This window comes from Pistacia vera, unplaced genomic scaffold (genome assembly GCF_008641045.1).
Source record: "Pistacia vera cultivar Batoury unplaced genomic scaffold, PisVer_v2 Contig776, whole genome shotgun sequence".
NCBI classification, from domain to species: Eukaryota; Viridiplantae; Streptophyta; class Magnoliopsida; order Sapindales; family Anacardiaceae; genus Pistacia; species Pistacia vera.
This window is the reverse complement of record NW_022196641.1, coordinates 109,370-130,521: the sequence shown is the minus strand read 5'-3', so window position 1 is coordinate 130,521 and position 21,152 is coordinate 109,370. Positions and strand designations below refer to the sequence as shown.

The 21,152-nt window shown below is 32.3% G+C and overlaps 1 protein-coding gene across 1 annotated transcript; it reads left to right on the top strand.

The window, feature by feature from the left end:
- Positions 1-15,569: 15,569 nt before the first annotated feature.
- Positions 15,570-16,847, top strand: LOC116116457 (putative disease resistance protein RGA3). The gene has a single exon (XM_031402519.1). It carries the CDS (start codon positions 15,570-15,572, stop codon positions 16,845-16,847), a length of 1,278 nt encoding a protein of 425 aa, XP_031258379.1.
- Positions 16,848-21,152: the final 4,305 nt, after the last annotated feature.

The window sequence follows — 21,152 nt, the reverse complement described above, 5'->3', positions numbered from 1 at the left end:
AATAAACTCTACTCTAATAAGTTCCATTAGAAAAGGTCATACGAAAACGTACCCTCCAACTAACAAACTCTTGTATTATAAAACTAATATAAAATTTCTTTTATTTTTGTACGCGATTCACAAAAAGAGTGAAAGATCAACAAAGAGAACGATGAAAGAGAATACTACCAGCAGTACAATCACACAAGAGTACTAACTATTTACAAATGATTTTTTTTCTTTATTTATCTTTATAATTAATATGATTGGTCGTTTTTAAATTGAATATATAAGCGTTTTGCATGCCTTGATTTTTTTTATTTAATTCATATGATTAGTTGTTATTGAATTTAATATTTCTATATTATGTATGCACTGATTTGAGTGGGTGCCATTTTATGAATATCATATGTATTTTGTCTAAGAAGAGTTCTTAAATAAAAAAAGATATATAATAGAACTATTTTATGCCAACTTTTTGATTGATAATTGCTAATAAAAATTTATGTGACTGACATATATTTGTTCATTACATCTTTAATACAAAACATATATTATAGGTTTTCTTATATTTCGAAATTAATCAACTAAAGGAATGATTAAATAACGACATTCAAATTAATAAATAAATGCATGTGATTTTATTTAATAAATTTACGAATGACTTGATACATTTGTTTCTTTTAATATTTTTTCAGAAATAATTTATATGTACCTAATTTGGTAGATTTTATAAATATGACTAACATAGATGTTAATTGGATTATGGTAAGAAAATAAACTTGAAATAGTAAGTTGCTATTTAAAACTAAAATACGCTTATTAAAAAAAAATATTATTTCTTCGTATGAGAATCATTATTTGATTACTTACTACAATATAAGACCCATATCGATTTTTTTTTTTCTTTCAAATTTCAATCAAGTTACTGAATTTAAAAGAAAAAAACGTTTTTCTTAAAATATGTCAAAAAAAAAAAAAGTCACCTTGTATATGTTTAAAATAATAAAATAAAATAAATTTAAGTTCTTTCATAGAGTTTAATAGCGTTACACTTCCTTATTTAATGGGTCATAATATTAGTATGGTTAATGATATTATATTATTATTTATTTCTTAGGTTTCAAAAGTCTCAAGTGGGTAAGTATTCAGTCAAACTGGTTTGGTTTATTAAAAGAGCAAACAAAAAAAAAAAAAGGAATATTATATTGTATTGTCATTGATAATTGTGGGTAAAGTGACGTCACTTTTCTTACATCATTTGTACAAAGGGAAATTGCCTCTTGAATATACTTTTAATCTTAGACATTAAGTTTGAAGAAACAGTCAAAAGTTTCAAATTAAAATAATAATCTCTCTTATCTTTGACTAATCAAATAATTCAACCAACCACTTTAGAGCCTTAACACATAATCAACATTTCTTATTAACAAACAAATGGAATATCTTTTTTATTTAATTACTTTTTCTTTTTCTTATCCACTTCAATAGAAATAATTTGGCTTGGTTTACTATTTTGAGAGTTTTTAAAATTGTCTTTTGAAAAAAGTTGAGTTGAACAGTATTATGAAAAGTTTTTTGCACTTTTTTTATCAGCATTTTCTAACAATATTTAAATTATTTGTAACCCCCGAGATTTTTTAATTTAACTAAATAACCCCAACAATAAAAGTTTATAAATTAAAAAAAACATCCCCACCTATCTACATTTGCCAGATTCTGGCCACCACCGCCAGAAGGCGACCAAAATCTATTGTAATTGCGCACTACCGGCTGGATATGGCCGATAGTGCACCGATAAGGCTAAATCTATGACCGACAGCCAAATCTGGCTAGATCTATGACCGACGGCCAAATCTGGCTACATCTTTTGGTCGTCGTTGACAGCCAAACGACGGCTAAGATATGGTCGTCGTCAACGGCAAAAAACTCTGGCCAGATCTGGCAACTGTAGATCTAGCCAGAAAATGTCATATTGACGTCGATAGTGCGCCATTATGGCAAATTCCAGTCACCTTCCAACGGTGGTGGTCAAAATCTGGCAAATGTGGGTTGGTGGGGGTGTTATTGTCAATTTATATACTTTTATTATTGGGGGTGTTTAGTTAAATTAACAAACCCAAGGGGTTAAAATAATCTAAATATTTTGAGTATTGTATTTTGAAGAGAATGTTGAATATTGAAACAAATGTGTAGTTGGATAGGAATGGATATGATAGGGTAAAAATAGTGAACCAAAGGGGCCCAAATGGCTGCGTTGTTTCTCTATCCTACCCAAAATACATTTTTATTTCCCTATTTTCAAAATTCAATCATATTATATTCAACTATTTTTAAACCCCTTAGGTTTGTTAATTTAGCTAAACACCCTCTACAATAAAACATTAAAAATTAACAAAAACACCCCTCGGTCATCCTCCGGCAGTAGTGGCCGACTACCAGTATTTAATGGGTGGGTGGAGGTATTTTTGTTAATTTTCAATGTTTTATTATAGGAGGTATTTAGCTAAATTAACAAACTTAGGAAGTGTTTTTGTTAATTTTCAAATTTTTATCCTCATAATAACAACCCAACTCAACTTTTTAAAAAATACTACTCAAATTAATAAAACAAACACAGCCAATGGGGTTTAGGTTGCCATTGTGATATATTGATAACTTATTGTTTCTTCAACCATTCAATTTTATTTTCTTTATTTGATTTTGGGCTTTTTTTGGTTGTGGGCTTAATGGATGAAAAGGCCCAACATAAGTCTATTTGGTTTGTGAAGTATATGACCATTTAATAGATTTTGTGTTCTTACTTTTTTTTTTTTTTTAATTATTCTTAAAAACATTTTTTTTAATGTTATGTCAAAAGATGTATCTAAATGAAATTTATAAAAAAAAATAATAATAATTTTTTAATTAAATTTTTGGACTGTTATGGTTTGAATGTAATTAAAATTTTGGACTGTTATAACTTGAATGCAATTGCAATTCTTCAGTTACTTTACAAATCAAATCATGGCTGGACAGTTTCATTTTTTTAATTAAAAATGGCTATTATAAAGGCTGGGCAATTTCAATCTTAATAATTAAAAAAAAAAATGGTTGTTACATGTAAGAGGCAAGTATAAAAGAAAGTATAAAAGAGGGTGTTTTATTCTCCTTTATGCAGAGACAATTTTCCTACTTGAGAGAATTCATTTTGCCTCTACATTTTTATAACCTCCAGCTCTCCTTCACCACTTCTATTTTATCTCATACCGTTCTAAATCTCTCTTAGAGAGTGCATTCTAAAAAGAGATTCGTCATTGTATCCTGGAGGTCAGTCCGCTATTGAGTCTTTTTGCACCACGAAGATTCTTCCAAAAGAGGCGGAATTCTGATCTTAAGGACAATGCTTTTGCATGCCTTGACGCTGCTGCATCGTTGTTGTTTCGCCGCAGTGTTCATTGCTGTTTCACTGTTGTATCATTACTATTTAGCTGCTGGTTTCATGCTATTCTCGTTGTTGTCTTGCTGCTGTTTTCTTACTATTCTCACTGTTGTCTCGTTACTATTTTTTCTGCTATTCCCACTGCTATATTGCTACTGTTTTCCTGCTATTCTCACTGCTATTTTTCCTATTATTCTCACTATTGTATTGCTGTTGTTTTACTACTGTTTTGTTACTGTTCTTTCACTGTTTTGCTGCTGCTATTTTGTTGCTTATTATTATTAAAATTTCAACAATCTTAAGATCAAAAATTTTCGAGATGGACGCTGCAATTCTCACTGCCAAATCACTTCTCGACATCTACAAAATTGAGCATTTTGTCGGAGCTCATTTCAAGAGGTGGCAAGAAAAAGTATTCGACTCCTTGGATGTGCTCGGTTTTGCAGAGTATCTCTCAACAGAAGAACCAAAACCTGGAGTGGACAATTTTGACAAAAAACTTGATACATGGAAGAAAGGAAATAAGGTATGTCGTCATACTATTCTCAGCATATTATCAAATGAGTTTTATGATGTTTATTGCGCTTATAAGACTGCACATGAGATATGGACAATCCTGAAAAAGAAATATGTTGTTGAGGATGCTGTATCACAAAAATATGCTATAGGAAACTTCCTATACTTTAAAATGGTAGAAGAAAAAGAGGTATTCATGCAAGTTCATGACTATCATTTATTGATAAATGATGATAAATGATTTGATAAATGAAGAAATAATTCTTCCTAAAACTTTTGTGGCTGGCTGTTTAATTGAGTAACTTCTAGATTCATGGAGAGATTATAAGAATAGTATGAAACATAAGCGGAAGCAAATGAGCTTGGAAGATGTGATAGTACATATTAGGATTGGGGAGACGAATAGACTTAGAGATGAAGCCGATAAGGCTAAGGAATTGACATCAAAGGCTAATTTTATTGAAAACCAAGTGGCTCCTCCTCAACCTAAGAACAAGAAACCACAGAGTTTTAAGAACAATAACAAGAAACTGTTTAACAGCAAACTGTTTAACAACAAAAACCCCAACACTTTCAAAAAGAAAGGACAATGTTTTGTGTGTGGGAAAATTGGACATTTTGCTAGCCAATACAGATACAGAAAAGCCAATCTGGCTGAGGGAAATGATGTTATTGCTGCTGTGGCTGTCTCACAAGTGAACATGATTGCTGAAAAGAAAGAATGCATAATTGATTCTAGGGCCACAAAGCATAGTTGTGGAGATAAAAATTCTTTCTATGAATACATACCAGTAAGGGATGGAGAAGAATGTGTTTACCTTGGTGATTCCCGGTCTACTCTTGTTTTGGGAAAGGGGAAAATTCTTCTCAAACTTACTTATGGGAAAACCCTCTCACTGAGTAATGTTTTACATGTACCAAACATTCGATATAATCTTGTATCTGTTTATGTATTGAAAAAGGCTGGAGTAAAAGTCTCCTTTGAGGGTGACAAAATTGTAATGTCCAAGAATGGGGCATTTGTTGGGAAGGGGTATTGTTCTGGAGAGTTATTTAAACTCAATGTACTTAATGTTATTATGAATGAAAATGCATCTTCTTTTGCTTATATTATTGATTCAATAGATTTATGGCATGGTAGATTAGGTCATGTGAATTATGGTTATTTGAAAAAGATGAAAGAACTTGGTTTATTATCAAATGTCAATATTTGAAATATTGATAAATGTGATGTGTGTGTGGAATCTAAATCCACTAAAAAGACTTGTAAACCAGTTCTAGAACGAGAAAATGAGTTTCTCGGTTGAATTCACAATGATCTTGGAGATTTGAAACAAACCATGACCAGAGAAGGAAAAAAGTTTTACATAACTTTTATTGATGATTACTCTAGATATACTAGAGTATACTTATTGAGAAGTAAAGATGAAGCAACTAAAATGTTCTTAACTTATAAAAATGAAGTTGAAAATCAACTTAATAAGAAAATTTAAAGGATAAGAACGGATAGAGGAGGTGAATATGAGTCAAATGACTTTGATTCCTTTTGTAGAGATCATGGTTTATACATGAGACTACACCTCCTTATTCTCAATAGTCAAATGGAGTTGCTGAGAGGAAAAACATAACTTTAAAAGAAATGGTGAATGCTATATTGATTTCTTCTGGAGCACCTTTTAATTTGTGGGGGGAAGCAATGCTTTCAGCTTGTTACATACAAAACAAAATTCCTTTTAAGAAAACAGGCAAAACACCATATGAACTCTAGAAAAATATTTTAAAGTGTGGGGGTATTTTGCTAAAGTCCTAGTTCCTGAACCTACAAGGAAAAGGTTAGGACCCATAACTATTGATTGTATGTTTATAGGTTATGCTCAGAACAGTGCTGCTTATAGATTCATGGTAATAAAGCAAGAGGTTGGTTTGTATGATGCAAAAACAATCATTGAATCTAAAAACGCAGATTTCTTTGAGAATGTTTTTCCTAAGAAAATCAATTGTGAAAAGGCTTTACCTCAAAATGAAACTTTGGAGAGTTCTCCTTAAAATGAAACTCTTCAGAATTCTTTTGAAAGTTCAAAGTTAGAAATAAGAAGTAAGAGAGTAAGAAAAACCAAAAGTTTTGGTGCTGATTACTATGTCTTTCTTACAGAGAATGATCTTTAGCCTTATGAAGAAGCAATGACTTCTCGTGATGCATTCTTTTGGAAAGAGGCAATAAATAATGAAATTGAGTCCATTATGAGTAATCATACATGGGAAGTAGTTAATTTGCCTCCAGGAACTAAACCAATAGAGTGCAAATGGATATTTAAAGAGAAATTAAAGACTGATAGATCAATTGATAAATACAAGGCAAGATTGGTTGCCAAAGGTTATGCACAAAAGAAAGATATAAATTATTTTGACATTTATGCTCCTGTAACAAGAATATCATCAATTAGAGTGTTAATTTCTTTAACTGCAATTTACAAATTACATATATATCAAATGGATGTAAAGACAACTTTTCTTAATAGAGACCTAGATGAAGAAATTTATATGAAACAACCAGAGGGTTGTGTTATCCCAGGTAATGAGTATAAAGTGTGCAAACTAGTGAAGTCTTTTATAGACTTAAACAGACACCAAAACAATGGCATGAGAAGTTTGACCAAGTGTTAGTCTCAAATGGTTATACAATTAATTAATTATTCATATAAATGTGTATATTCTAAATCATTTGAAGACAATACTTATGTGATAATATGTCTCTATGTTGATGACATGTTAATATTTAGTGCTAATATGGATGTGATAATTAAGACTAAAGAGTTTCTTGCCTCAAATTTTGATATGAAAGATATGGGAGAGGCAAATGTTATTCTTGGGATTAAAATCATTAAGATAAATGATGGCCTTAAGTTATCACAACAACACTATGTTAAAAATTTCTTAAGAAAATTTGGGTATTTAGACAATAAACCCGTCTCAACTCCTTATGATGGAAATACTCAACTTAAGAAAAATACACAACACAGTGTAAGTTAAAATAGATATGCTCAAATCATTGGTAGCCTTATGTACTTAATGAATAGTACAAGGTCTGATATTGCTTATGCTATCACTAGATAGAGTAGGTATACTCATAATCCTGATAAGAGTCATTGGATAGCATTAGATAGAGTTGCTAGATATTTGAAGAGCACCATTGATTATGGGCTAACGTTTGGAAGTACACCACCTGTATTAAAAGGATATTCCGATGCCAATTGGATACCAGATTCAGATGAAATAAAATCCACAAGTGGTTGTGTCTTTACACTTGGTGGAGGTGCTATGTCATGGAAGTCTTCCAAACAAACTTGCATAGCTTGGTCTACCATGGAGTCTGAGCTTATCGCCTTAGAAAAGGCATATTTTGAGGCTGAGTGGTTAAGGAATTTCTTAGCAGATCTTCCCATTGAAACTCCCTCATGTTTCAGTATCAATCCATTGTGATTGTCAGACCGCAATAGCAAGAGTAAAGAGCAAAATTTATAATGGGAAAAGTAAACATATTCGGATAAGACATACCATTATAAAGCAGCTGCTAGAATCTGGGGTAGTGAGCCTAGATTTTGTGAAGTCAGAGTTAAATTTGGCCGATCCTCTGACTAAACCACTAAGTAGGAGGTTAGTGGAATACACTTCGAGGGAGATGGGACTTATGCCTAAAGCATAAGGCAAGAGTGATGGTAACCCTACCTATGTGATTGGAGATCCCAGGAAGTAGGTTCATAAGGGTAATAACAAGTCACTTGTTGTCTTGATAAGTATTATCAAATTTTATCTATAGAAAGTCCTCCCTATGGTGAGATAATACTGATTATCGTGAATAAGGTTGAGTAAAATTACTCTTAATGAAATCCATAGCCAACTTAAATAATGGTGTGAAAAACTGCAATTCACACCTTATGGAGGTTCACCTATGTGAGTGTGGAATTGGGTTGATCCCTATGAGAGCTTAGGCAGGCATCTCTAGAGCACTCATGAAATCCAGGCTAGCACAGGGCCATAAAGTGCTAAACCGCAGAACAGTATACAATGTATAGAATTTAGTGTGAGGAACTAATCCTCTGAATTACATAAAGAAATTTTTTGTTCATAGAAACTTAGTTTCACCAAATTTCTGTAACTTACATTTAGTTACTCAATGATTGGTTCATAGTCTGAAACACACCAACTCATAAACATTAAATTCTATAATTAGTGGTGATTGGTTATTTTAAAATATGTGGGGGATTGTTATTATAGCTGGGTTGTTATGATATTTCAAAATAACAATTTTTTAATTAAATTTTTGGACTGTTATGATTTGAATGTAATTAAAATTTGGACTGTTATGGCTTGAATGTAATTGCAATTGCTTCGGTTACTTTACAATTCAAATCATGGTTGGGCAGTTTCATTTTTTTAATTAAAAATGGCTATTATAAAGGCTGGGCAGTTTCAATCTTAATAATTAAAAAAAAAAATGGTTGTTACATGTAAGAGGCAAGTATAAAGAGGGGGTGTTTTACTCTCCTTTATGCAGAGACAATTTTCCTACTTGAGAGAATTCATTTTGCCACTACATTTTTATAACTTCCAGCTCTCTTTCACCACTTCTATTTTATCTTATAATATTCTAAATCTCTCTTAGAGAGTGTACTCTAAAAAGAGATTCGTCATTTTATCCTGGAGGTCAGTCCGCTGTTGAGCCTTTTTGCACCACGAAGATTCTTCCAGTAGGGGCGGAATTCTAATCTTAAGGACAGTGCTTTTGCACGCCTTGACGTTGCTACATCGTTGTTGTTTTGCTGTTGTTTAGCTGCAGTGTTCATTGCTGTTTCACTACTGTATCATTACTGTTTTGCTGTTGGTTTCCTGCTATTCTCGCTGCTGTCTTGCCACTGTTTTCCTGCTATTCTCACTGCTGTCTCGCTGCTGTTTTCCTGCTATTCTCACTGTTGTATTGCTGGTTTTCCTGCTGTTCTCACTGTTGTATTTCTGTTGTATTACTGTTGTTTTACTGCTGTTCTTCTGCTGTTTTATTGCTGTTCTTCCACTGTTTTGTTGCTGCTGTTTTGTTGCTTATTATTATTAAAATTTCAACAAACCTTACTTAAATACTATTGAAATTTTGGTGGAATTTTGGGGTCACCCTAACCCTAAAGGGNGTTTCAATTTTTTAATTTAAAAAATGACTGTTATGTTATTAACTCAATGACAATTTTTTAGAGCTTTAAATAGTGGTGGTAGTTTCAATTTTTGATTTAATAAATTGGCTGTTACATGTGGAAAATTAAGAGGGAAAAACGGAAATTGTCAAGTATAAAAAGGAGGTGTTGGTTCTCTTTTCAACACACAATCTTCTCACTCGACAGAATTTGTATGTTGCTTCTGCATTTTTCTTCACTCTCTTATTCTTTCCAACTCTCCTTCACCACTACTACTTTGTCTTATATTATTCTAAGCCTTTGTTAGAGTGTGCATTCTAAAAAGAGGTTCGTCATTGTATCTTGGAGGTCAATTCGCTGTTGAGTCTTTTTGCACCACAAATATTCTTCTAGTAGGGGCAAAATTTTGATCTTAAGGGCAGTGTTTTTGCGCGCCTTGACGCTGTTGTTTCATTGCTGTATCATTGCTGTTTTGCTGTTGTTTTCTTGTTGTTCTTCCACTGTTTTGCTGCTGGATTTTCTCCTGTTTTGCTGTTAATTTGTAATAAATTTTCAACATATTATGATGAGTATGTCTCTGTTATTTCCATAGTTGGTATTGGTGGATTAGGAAAAACCACAGTTGCTCGGCTTGTCTATAATGACGAAAAGGTCAAACATTATTTTGATTTAAAAATATGGACATGTGTGTCTGATGAGTTTAGTGTGAAAGAAATTGTTAATAACATCTTAAAATCTATAAATGCTGGAAAGTAGGATTTGAGAATCTTAACTTTGAAGAGTTGCTGCAAATCCTTCGTGAAAAAATTAATGGAAATAAATATCTACTAGTTTTGGACGACATATGGAATAAGAATCATGAGAAGTGGCTTCAATTGAAGACACTACTAATGAATGATGTGAAAGGAAGTAAGGTACTAGTTACTACTCGTAAAAAGTAGTGAAAATTACTAGCAATTCTTCTTTGATTTATGATTTGATGAAAAGCTTAACTGATGATGAGTCTTGGTCTTTGTTTTCAAAATTGGCATTTGAAGATGGAATTGAACCAAAAGGCTCAAAACTAATAGAAATTGGAAAGCATATTGTAGCGAGATGTGTTGGGGTTCCTCTTGCCGAAAATCTCTACAAAATCTTGTCTTACACGGCAGAACCAAGCACATCAAAATTAAGTTCCATGCTGTGAGAGAGGCAGAAAATAATGGAGAGATTAAATTGATCCATTGCAGGGGTGAAGACCAGGTGGTAGACATCATGACCAAGGCTTTATCCAAAGCCAAGTTTGAGAATTTAAGACTCAAACTTGGTGTTTCCAGCAAGATTATCAAGGAGTGTTGAAGATGGTGATAATTTGCTGGAAATGCAGAATTATTTAGTTAAAGTTTCAAACTGTTTTTGGCGCCAAGTGTTCATGTTGCTGTTACGGGTGTAATGGTTGAAGCTACTGGTTTGATGAATTATTGTGATGTTTTTGTGACATGTTTAGTTAAGTTTAGTTGTGATTAAGACATGTTTTGATGTAAGTTTATTTCAAATTCAAATGTGTAAAAATTATCCACTGCATTAGGTTGTTTTAGGTAAAACAGTGGACTGGTGTTGTACATATATTATCCATATTCTATGAATGAAAACAGCACTCATTCCATGTTACAGCCGTCTCTTTCCCTTGCAAAATCTCTCTTCTTCATCACTCTCCAGTAGAACCATCTGAACCAACACACCTCTGCTGGCCTTCTCTCAAAATTGAAGTCTCCCAAGTATTAAAAGTTGCGAATTGAAGTCTTTGCTAAACGAAGAGTATGACAAGCAATGGGAAGCCCTTAGCAGCCTACGTTCAAGAGAATTTGATGACCTTGAATTGATCTCTCTTCCTAAAGGACTTGAACGAGTTACAAGTCTACAGCATCTCAGGATGTTCTAATTTCAAAGTTTCGACAGAAGGGTTATCTGTCATTTTTCATTGTAGCATATATAGAGGGAGTCTGATATATCCACAATGACAATGGCATGCAGTAGAAAGACTTGAGGAGACTCCACTCTCTTTTCTGTTCTGATATGATTCACCTCCAGAGAATTTAAGTAATTGAGTTTTTTGCTCTTCTTAATTGCTTTACATTTCATTAACTAAAAATAATTTCTCCCCTTCAGGCATACTTTATGGATGAATGTTTAAGGGTATATAAATATCTGATTTGGTCTCTCTTCTTTTTAATAAATAAGATATATCATGTACACATTTCTATATACAGGAGTATGGCAAGCTAAAAGTGCTACAAATTGCAAAACAAAATAGATAACGAGTATATGGAATAAATTGATTTTGGTATTGCATAAGAGTTGTTATATGTTTAAAATAAATGTATTTTTATCTCTTTAAAGATTATGACGTCAAATTTATTCAAAATTCTTTATTAATCTATATATAACATAATCTATCAGTTTTTTATATTAATGAATAAAATTGACAAGACAAAATGATATTAATGAATTACATTATTTGTATTTATTATGAGTAACGTTACAAATTTTATCGTTATTGTTTGTATCTATTCCGACTACTGCTATAAATTTAATTATTATAATTTGTATATATTCTTATTAAGGTCACAATTTTAATTACATAACATTGCATATTTTTATTTATTCTAGGTAATTTAACATCTTTAGTCAAAGATTAATAACTTGTGAATTTTTAATAAATATAAAAAGGAGTTATTTAAGTCTAAAATGAATGTAAAATATAAAAATATAAAAATTTCTTTCTCGTGCTTTTTGTGGGCTTGGGCCTCCATTTTTTATTTAGGGCAAGAAGTTGTCAGACAATTAATTCGACCTCAGCTAATTGATTAGTTTTCTTACTTTTAAACATATTTTTTGTTTTGACAAATTTAACCTCATTATAAATAACTTAAAATTTCATAATCATTAGCCCATTTGTAGTTTTATTTTAAATATTTGTTTGTTAGAAATATATAATACTAAAATTATGAAAAATGTAATTGCACAATGGGATGAATTTGAATCAGAAGAAGAGAAAACAAGTTTCAATTTTGAAATTAAGAAATTGGGGGAAAAAAGGGTGTAAAAAAAAATCCTAATTAAGATTCAAACTTGCTACTTCAGAGTTCCTTATGTAAGAGAAATCAGGTTTAGAAGTCATAGGGGGAAAGCCTGTGTTAAAAACTTAAGATTCAAACTTACTCAGACAGAACAAAGAGACGACTTTGTCATTTGAACAAGAATATTAGCACATGTCTACTCTCAGTATACTGGAAAAATGGTCATACATTGACTAAGTAGAAGTCATCAAGAAAAAAATTTCACAGCCATAACAATGCATGTTGTTATGTCTAAAAAAGTAGAACTGACGCAGAGTCTTGTTCGCATGAGGTGGTAAGAACTTAAGAAGGTTCCACGACTATTCAAATGCAACTACGTCGCGTGATGACGTGAGTGACATGCTCTTGCCAACAAGGGCGAACCCAGCCCCGACCCTCACATTTTTTTTTAAAATTGTTTATATAGGCTTATAAAATAATTCTATATATATATATATATAAAAGTCTATCTTCAGATTAAAAAAAAAAAAAAGAGAAATATTATACATATATCTAGACTCATAAAAAACTCGCTATTAATATATATATTTCACGCATACATCATATTAAAAATTTAAAACTCTCTCCACTCTTTTCTACGTGCATCTGTTTTTTATGATTTTATCTATAAAATTCTTTATTCTCTCTTTCACTTTCTCTGTGTTATTCGATCTTAAAACTTTTAACGACTGAAATTATTAAAGCTTTCACTCATCAAGTGCCACAATTAGCTTCGTTTTCTATTTTCTCAGTTTTAGGTATGTGTATTGCTCATTTCATTTTAGTTTATTTTAGGATTGAATCATGCTTATTTTTTGGAGGTTTTTTATTCTAATTTAATGGAAAAAGACATGGATCTTGTGAGTTTGTTTTCTATTTTGTGTTTAAGAATGTTTTCGCTTTCCCGAATTAAACCTTAACTATATTTTACTGAACGTTATTTTTCACCCTTCAACCGCCACTTTCCTACATTTCAAATGTCACCGTTTAGCTACTCAAAATTATTAAAGAAGTTTGAGTTATTATCAGTGGCGGATTTACTTAATGACGAGTGGGGACCACGGCCCCCACTCAAACTTTAAAAAACTTCAAATTATATAAATATTTATATTTAGTTGCATTTTACCCCCTATAAGATTTTGACATTTTGCCCCCATAAATTTTTTTTTTATTTTTTGCCCCCATCGAGTGAAATTCCTGGATCCGCCACTGGTTATTATATATGTTTATACTAAGAAAATTTTCCTTTTTTTAATTAATTCATATTAAAAGTCAAGGCAATATTGACTTAATTTAAATTTTGGTTGACTTTAGCTTAGACTAGGCTTGATCAAAGTCATGAAAATTTATATTATAATCTTTGAAAGCAAAAAAACTAAAAAAGAAAAAAAAAAGAGGAGAAATAAGAAATTTATGTGGAACATTTTTGGTGAATTGTAATTGTTGTAAACTCTTTTAATTATATTGAATTTAAGTGGATCGTTAGATTTCTGTGGTCTTTTGCTCTCTTTAATTGAAAAGGTTTTCCCACTTAAAAATTTTCTTGTGTTTTCTCGTAAATTGAATGTTATTTTCAACATAATTTGCTCAAGGTTTTGCTTCTTATAGATTTATTCAAGTGGTAAAGTATTGTATTGTTGTGTTATTTTATTTCAGATTATTGATATTATATTATTTCTTTTGCTTAAGGTTTGGTGATTTTTTAAATTTTTTTACTAGTTGTTTGACAAATAATGGCGGAACCACAGAGGCCTCCCCTAGGCAAAAATCATGGGTCCGCCACTGCTTGCCAATGCAGTGGGTGAACGCCAGGTTGGCAAATGGCTGGAAACCGTCCACGTGTCCAATCCATGCACAAGTCGAAGAAATCACTCGGATAGGTGAACAATGGGACGCGGGAAAGGATTTGCACGATACCCACCCCACTTGCAGATTTAGTAATCATTACCTTGATCCATTCCCTTATAAATAGAGGTTGTCCCCTCTCATTTACGAGATTGACTAATTTCAATTTAGAATAGCATCCTCTCTCTCTCTCTCTCTCTCTCTCTTGTATTCTCTAAGTTGTAACTCAGTTCGCTGAACACAACCTGACCTTACTCTCATTAATACAATATCAGTAGACGTAGGATTCGCCTTTGAGCATCCGAACCACTTTAAACATTGTTCTTCACCCTTTATTAAATTTCCTAACCACGTGTGACTTCTAAGCCCACTTATCATTTCTCACATGCGAATAGTTGGTGTCAAAATCCAGCATCAACACACACACACACACACATATATATATATATATATATAAATCTCAACATGCTTTTTCACTAGACTTTGACCCTCAACTAATCAATGTCCAGTTAGTCAAAATAAAAGTTGAAAGAATAATAGCAGAGTACTCTTTGAAAATCTCTACAAAATCTTGAGAAAAAATATACTGCTGATAAAACAAGTTTGTAATTAAACCTGCAGCCCTCCCCAAATCAAATGAACATGAAAATCAATAAATCCTGGGACCACAACTTTTCCTTCAAGATTCAACTCTTTTGTCCCATCTCCAGCCAATTCCTGCACTGTATATTGCCACTTGGATAAATTTGCTCATAACCCATTTCAAATACAGGCAAAAACATAAAAGACTAACAAATTAGGCAGACCAATTAATTTCTCACTAATGTGGGACTTTCAGGACCAACAATATAACACACCTTTGGAGAGAATATTAGGAATTTTAAAGATAATAAATTTGAGAAAATTTGATGACCAATTCAAAAGCCATAAGCTTTATTTCATTCCCATGTTGTGGTTGCTTGATAAAAAATTATACCTCAGCATATCAAAAATACATCAAGTAATGTTGGAATAAAGCAACCTTCTTTAACATTTATTCTTTTTGTTCTAATTCAGCATGCCTTATCAGAAACATAATAACCTCTTTATAATTATATTCTTACACTCTTCTAATATTTCCTCCTTCTCTCTCATTCATCGCTCAGAAACAATTTCACTAGCTTTACTGCAATCCAAAAGAAAAATGGCTAATGGAATTCTGTTTGACATGGCTGGGAAACTCTTGCAATTGTTGGGACCCCATGTTTTCCAAGAAATTGGACTGGCCTGGGGAGTTCAAGATAATATCACTAAGATCACGGAAACCGTTCGTAGTACCAAGGCGGTTCTTCTCGATGCTGAGAAGCAGTATAGCAAGAAGAATGAAATGGTGATAGAATGGCTTCGAAGGCTCAAAGTTGTATTTTATGAAGCGGATGATTTATTGGATGATCTCTCCACCGAACTTATAAAGCGAGAAATGATTACGGGTAATAATTAGAGGTATGCATCTTCTTCTCCAAATCTAACCAAATTGCATATAGTCTTAAGATGGCTCATAAAATTAAAACTGTTAGGGAGAAGCTAGATGACATTGCAAAATATATGACCCAATTCCATTTTATTGAGCATCACTTTGAGAAACCAATCTTGAATACAAAAAGAGAAACACACTCTTTTGAACTTGTTGAAAATGTTATCAAGAGGGAAGATGATAAAAATAAAATCATACAACTTTTGTTAGACTCAAATTATGATGAGCATGTCTCTGTTATTTCCATAGTTGGTATTGGTGGATTAGGAAAAACCACACTTGCTCGGCTTGTCTACGATGACAAAAAGGTCAAGCGTCATTTTGATTTAAAAATATGGATATGTGTGTCTGATGAGTTTAGTGTAAAAGAAATTGTTAATAACATCTTAAAATCTATAAATGCTGGAAAAGTAGGATTTGAGAATCTTAACTTTGAAGAGTTGCTGCAAATCCTTTGTGAAAAAATTAATGGAAAAAAATATCTACTAGTTTTGGACGACATATGGAATGAGAATCGTGAGAAGTGCTTTCAATTGAAAACACTACTAATGAATGATGTGAAAGGAAGTAAGGAACTAGTTACTACCCGTAGTAAACAAGTAGCGAAAATTACTAGCAGTTCTTCTATGATTTATGATTTGAAAAGCCTAACTGACGATGAGTCTTGGTCTTTGTTTTCAAAATTGGCATTTGAAGATGGAATTGAACCAAAAGGTTTGATACTAGTAGAAATTGGAAAGCATATTGTAGCGAGATGTGTTGGGGTTCCCCTTGCCGTAAGAACAATAGGACGCTTACTTTATGAGAATAATACAGAATCCTATTGGTTGCATTTCATGGAAGATGAATTGATAAAAATAGATGAACAAGAAGAAAATGATATCATACCAACACTTAAGTTGAGTTACGATCATCTCCCCTCACACATGAAACAATGTTTTGCTTATTGTTCATTGTTTCCAAAAGATTATGTGATTAGCAAGGAGTCATTGATTAATCTTTGGATGGCTCAAGGATTTCTTCAATCACCAAACACGAGCCAATCTCTTGAAGATATTGTTAACGAATATTTTGTTTATTTAGTTTATCGCTCATTTTTTCAAGATGTAACATACGATAAATATATGATGACATGCAAGATGCATGATCTTGAAACTTTAGCTGTCAAACCTGAGTGTATCTTGGCTAAGTTAGATGCAAGAAATGTTGATGAAAGAATTTGTCATGTTTCATTTGATTCTAAATTAGAGTCATCATGGAACGTTCCAATTGCATTCTCAAGGCAAATCATATAAGAACATTCATACTCCATAGTGGTTCACTTTTCGACAATAGTGACTTGAACAAGTCCAATTGCAGAAAAATGTTCTCTAAGTTTTAAATGTTTACGTACATTAGATTTGAGTTTTTCTAATATTAAGAATGTACCAAATTCAATTGGTAAATTGAAGCATCTACGCTATCTCGACTTGTCTTGTAACCCAAATATTAGGAAACTCCCTAATTCTATAACAATATTAGGAAATTTGCAAGTATTAAAAGTCCGTAATTGTAGTCTTAAGAAGTTGCCAAAAGACATTATAAAGTTGCCAAATTCATATGCTTCTTGATTTGTTTAATTGCAGCTTGGATTTCAGATTGAATGTATCCAGGTTTATCACTACTACAAATACATTGCTAGGTTCTGCATCATAATTCATATGTCTCTTTATTTTCCTTTGTTGGTAGCTTGTTTGTCGTCCTTGGGATCTTTATACATGCTATATTGCTGCACTTGCACCATCTGTTTTTGAATTTCACAACACCCTCTTTCACTTCACTCCTTTCTTGACATGAGTTGCCTCTTGACAATGCCTCTGCTACAACTATTGTGTTGTGAAACTCTACTGAGTTTTGTGGTGCATAAAGATGGTTTTGGAGGATGAATTTATCCATTTTTCTTTCTCGTTTCATACAAGTGGGCACCCTTTTTAAATTCACATGAATGGGCTGTTGGAGCACAAAGCAATGGTTTAGTTCAACGCAACGGATACTTATATTAATAAGGGCAAAATGGTCATTTCACAGTCATATTTAATGACATTCTTATTAAGGAAAAGCTGATCAAATGTGACAAATGTCATTTTAGTGTAATATTTATGAAACCGGCAGGTGCTTAATGAATTAGTGAAACCTATGGGGTTTTACCACAAATTAAAAAAAAAAAAAATTCCTTTAAGTGTAAAACATTTAATTTATACAAATGCATGCCTCCTAGGCCTCGTCCTTGTCTCATCTGCTTCTAATTCTATATTCTTTTTGGTTTTGATTTATTTGTAATTCAACCCTTCTTTTTAAACATTCCTTATCCTTTTCTTTGGACTTAATTCCTTTTTAGTCTCTGTGCTTTTAGTTTACTAGTGTTTAGGAACGATCATTTCAAATACTAGAGTTTTGGTCCTTTAACTTAATAAAATGTTAGTTGATTGTTAAATTTATTTTGAAATAACAAAACACCCCTTTTAGAAAAAAGAAAAAGAAAAATTAAATTACGTTTCAGCCATGTTGGTTAGTTTTTTTTACTACTATAGGGGCGTTTGGATCATATAATATTTTATTATAAGGGATATTATATTAACAAAATGAAAGATCACCTAGATTACTAGGATGTTTAGAAAATGTATTTGGTTGGTTTGAATAAATTGGTGAATAATATGTTTGATTGAGAGGATAAATTGGTAGGTATGTTATATAGATTACTAAATTACCCTCATTTTTAAATGTTAATATAATAATATTTTTTATTATTATTATTTTTTGAATCATTTCTTTTAACCCTCCACATTTGAAATTTTGCTAAAACACTCCAGTCATATAAAACTTTAATTTGTAGCAAACTCACCCTAAGCCATTGTCGGTAGCTAGCCACCATTGCCGACAGTCGATGGAATGGCGCACGACTGGTCATATATGATTAGTCGTGTGTCAACAAAGCCGGAAATGGCCATGGATCACAAATCAATGGCTGGAAAACTACCAGATCTATGGTCATTTCATGGCCAAATTTGTGGTCGTTTCACGGCCACAGCTTTGGCCGTGAAACAGCCATAGAAACGCCAGATCTAGCCGTTTTAGGTCATGGATAAAAGGCCTTATCAGCACAGAACCGGTTAGATCCTGTCGGTCGAGCACCATTACGATGACTGATGTTGGCGGCCGACGGTGGGAGTCATGGTTGGCGGTGGTCTTGGGTGGCTGAGGGTGTTTTATTAACTTTTAAACTTTTTTGTGGTGTTGAGGTGTTTTAGCTAATTTCTCAAATATAAGGGGGTTAGGGTAATTGTTATTTGATAGACATTTGAGGGCAATTGTATCCGAAATTGTTTTTAATTAAGGGAAAAATGGTAGAAAAATCAGATTACCTCAGTAGTGTTTTAATTCTAGGGGTGGGGGAGGGTATCAGATTACCCCTCATATTACCAACAGTAAACACTATTTGCAATAAAAGATTACCGTAATATTTTATTACTTATAAACAAAACACCAAAATCTTGTAAAATAAACGAAGATTATCCCATTTATCTTATATACCCCCGATCCAAACCCCCCCTATAGGGATAGGCTCACTCTTCATCTACTTTCTCCATTGTGTTTTAAATTCCTTCAAACAATTGAATTGCATCTTTAGCATGTTAAGATAAACCCAGCTTCGTCAAATAAACCATTCTCAGTAATGAAGTCACGCCAACTCAGCCAGATTTCTTCAATTGCATTTTTGGTGTAATCAAATATATTCAAAGGCCATGACCTTTAATTTTTATTCCATCTCCATATTGCCGTTGCTTAAGAAATACTTATACCTTGGATATCAAAGTAATGTTTGGAATAAAGCAACGTCCTTCTTTAACTAAAGCCGGTTTTAATATCTATATTTATTCTTTTTATTCAAATTGACGTACGTCCATGAGAAAGATAATCAACTATCAACTCAACCTATTAATCCTATTCTTATACTCTTCCAGCCTTCCTTCTCTCTCATTAATCCGTTGACAAACTATTTCACTACCTTTCTTGCAACCAAAAAAACAATGGCTGAAGGAGTTTTGTTGGAGATAGAAATGGAGTCATTGATTAATCTTTGGATGGAACAAGGATTTCTTCAATTACCAAGCACAGGCTAATTTCTTGAAGATGTTGATAATAAATATTTCGTTAATTTAGTTTCTCGCTCCTCCTTCAAGATGTAACATATCTTGAGGATGTTATAGTGACATCCAAGATGCATGATCTTGCAACATTAGTTGCTAAGCCTGAGTGTATCTTGGTTAATTTGGATACAAGAAATGTTGATGAAAGAAATCGTCATGTTTCATTTGATTCTAAATTAGAATGATCATGGAACATTCCAAATGCATAACTTAGAGTAAATCATATAAGAACATTTATTACCGTGATTACTTCAATGAGTCCAATTATAAACAATTGTTCTCAAGTTTTAAATGTTTGCCTACATTAAATTCTGAGTAATTCTAATATCAAAAATTAATGTATTGAAGTCAATTGATAAATTAAAACGTCTATATTATCTCAACTTGTCTTATAATAGGGAACTTAAGAAACTCCCTAATTCCATAATGATGTTGAGAAATTTGTTGGTATTAAAAGTTAAGAGATGTGACGAACTTAAAGAAGTTGTCGAGAGGTATTATAAAATTAGTAAACTTTAAAGTCTTGAGCTTAATGAGTATGTTAGTTTGGTTGGAATGTCATGTGGATTGTGGCAGTTGACCAATATTTTAACTTTATCATGGTTTAAATTGGGAGAGAAGGATGGGAAAAATGCCGATCTAAGTGAACTAAATAAGTTGCTTCTCAACTTGAGAGGAAGATTAGCAATTGAGGAATTAGAAAATGCCAAATCAAAAGCCACTTTGTCCAACTTAAAGGCAGCGTAACAAATTCAGATCCTAGGGCTTTTTTGGAATCCTGTGCTCAAGCGTGAAGGTGAATGTGATGAAGCGTCGGGTGTTGGAGTCTAGAACCACACCAAGATATAAATTTCTTGTTACATTGGGTTTCTGGTATGAGGTTTCCTAATTGGCTTTCGATCTTAAGAAATCTAATCGAAATTACCTTCTTTGAAGAGATTGCATTTTCAACTCTTTGAAAATTGGGGTTACATCAGATGCTTATTCCACGACGTCAATGTCATTCTTTCCATCCCTGAGGTACTCAAGTCTTTATTTTGTAAAATTCTAAAGGGTGGTGTACTGTAGTTTATAGCCATGAAGCATAAACTGCAATAATGAACTATGTAATTTCAAATTTAATTGAAACAAATTATTGTATATATCTCACCCGCATGAATTACCTTCTTATTTGTTTCCATCACATGTGCTCCATTATGTAATATAAAAAGAAAATTATAAACATGGAATGCTTTAATGTTATGATATTGTACTGTACACCTCTATAAATTAATACTTCATAAATTAATAATCTCTCATATAATAATTTCTGATGATTTGGGCTAGTAGATTAAATTAATAATTTCGAAAATAATAAAACTATACTTTTCTGAAAAACTTAAAACTTTATAGTCTCCTTCATGTTACAAAAAA

Excerpts from the sequence above, each read along its gene's own strand:
- LOC116116457 (XM_031402519.1), top strand. The coding sequence starts at position 15,570 with ATGGCTCATAAAATTAAAACTGTTAGGGAGAAGCTAGATGACATTGCA.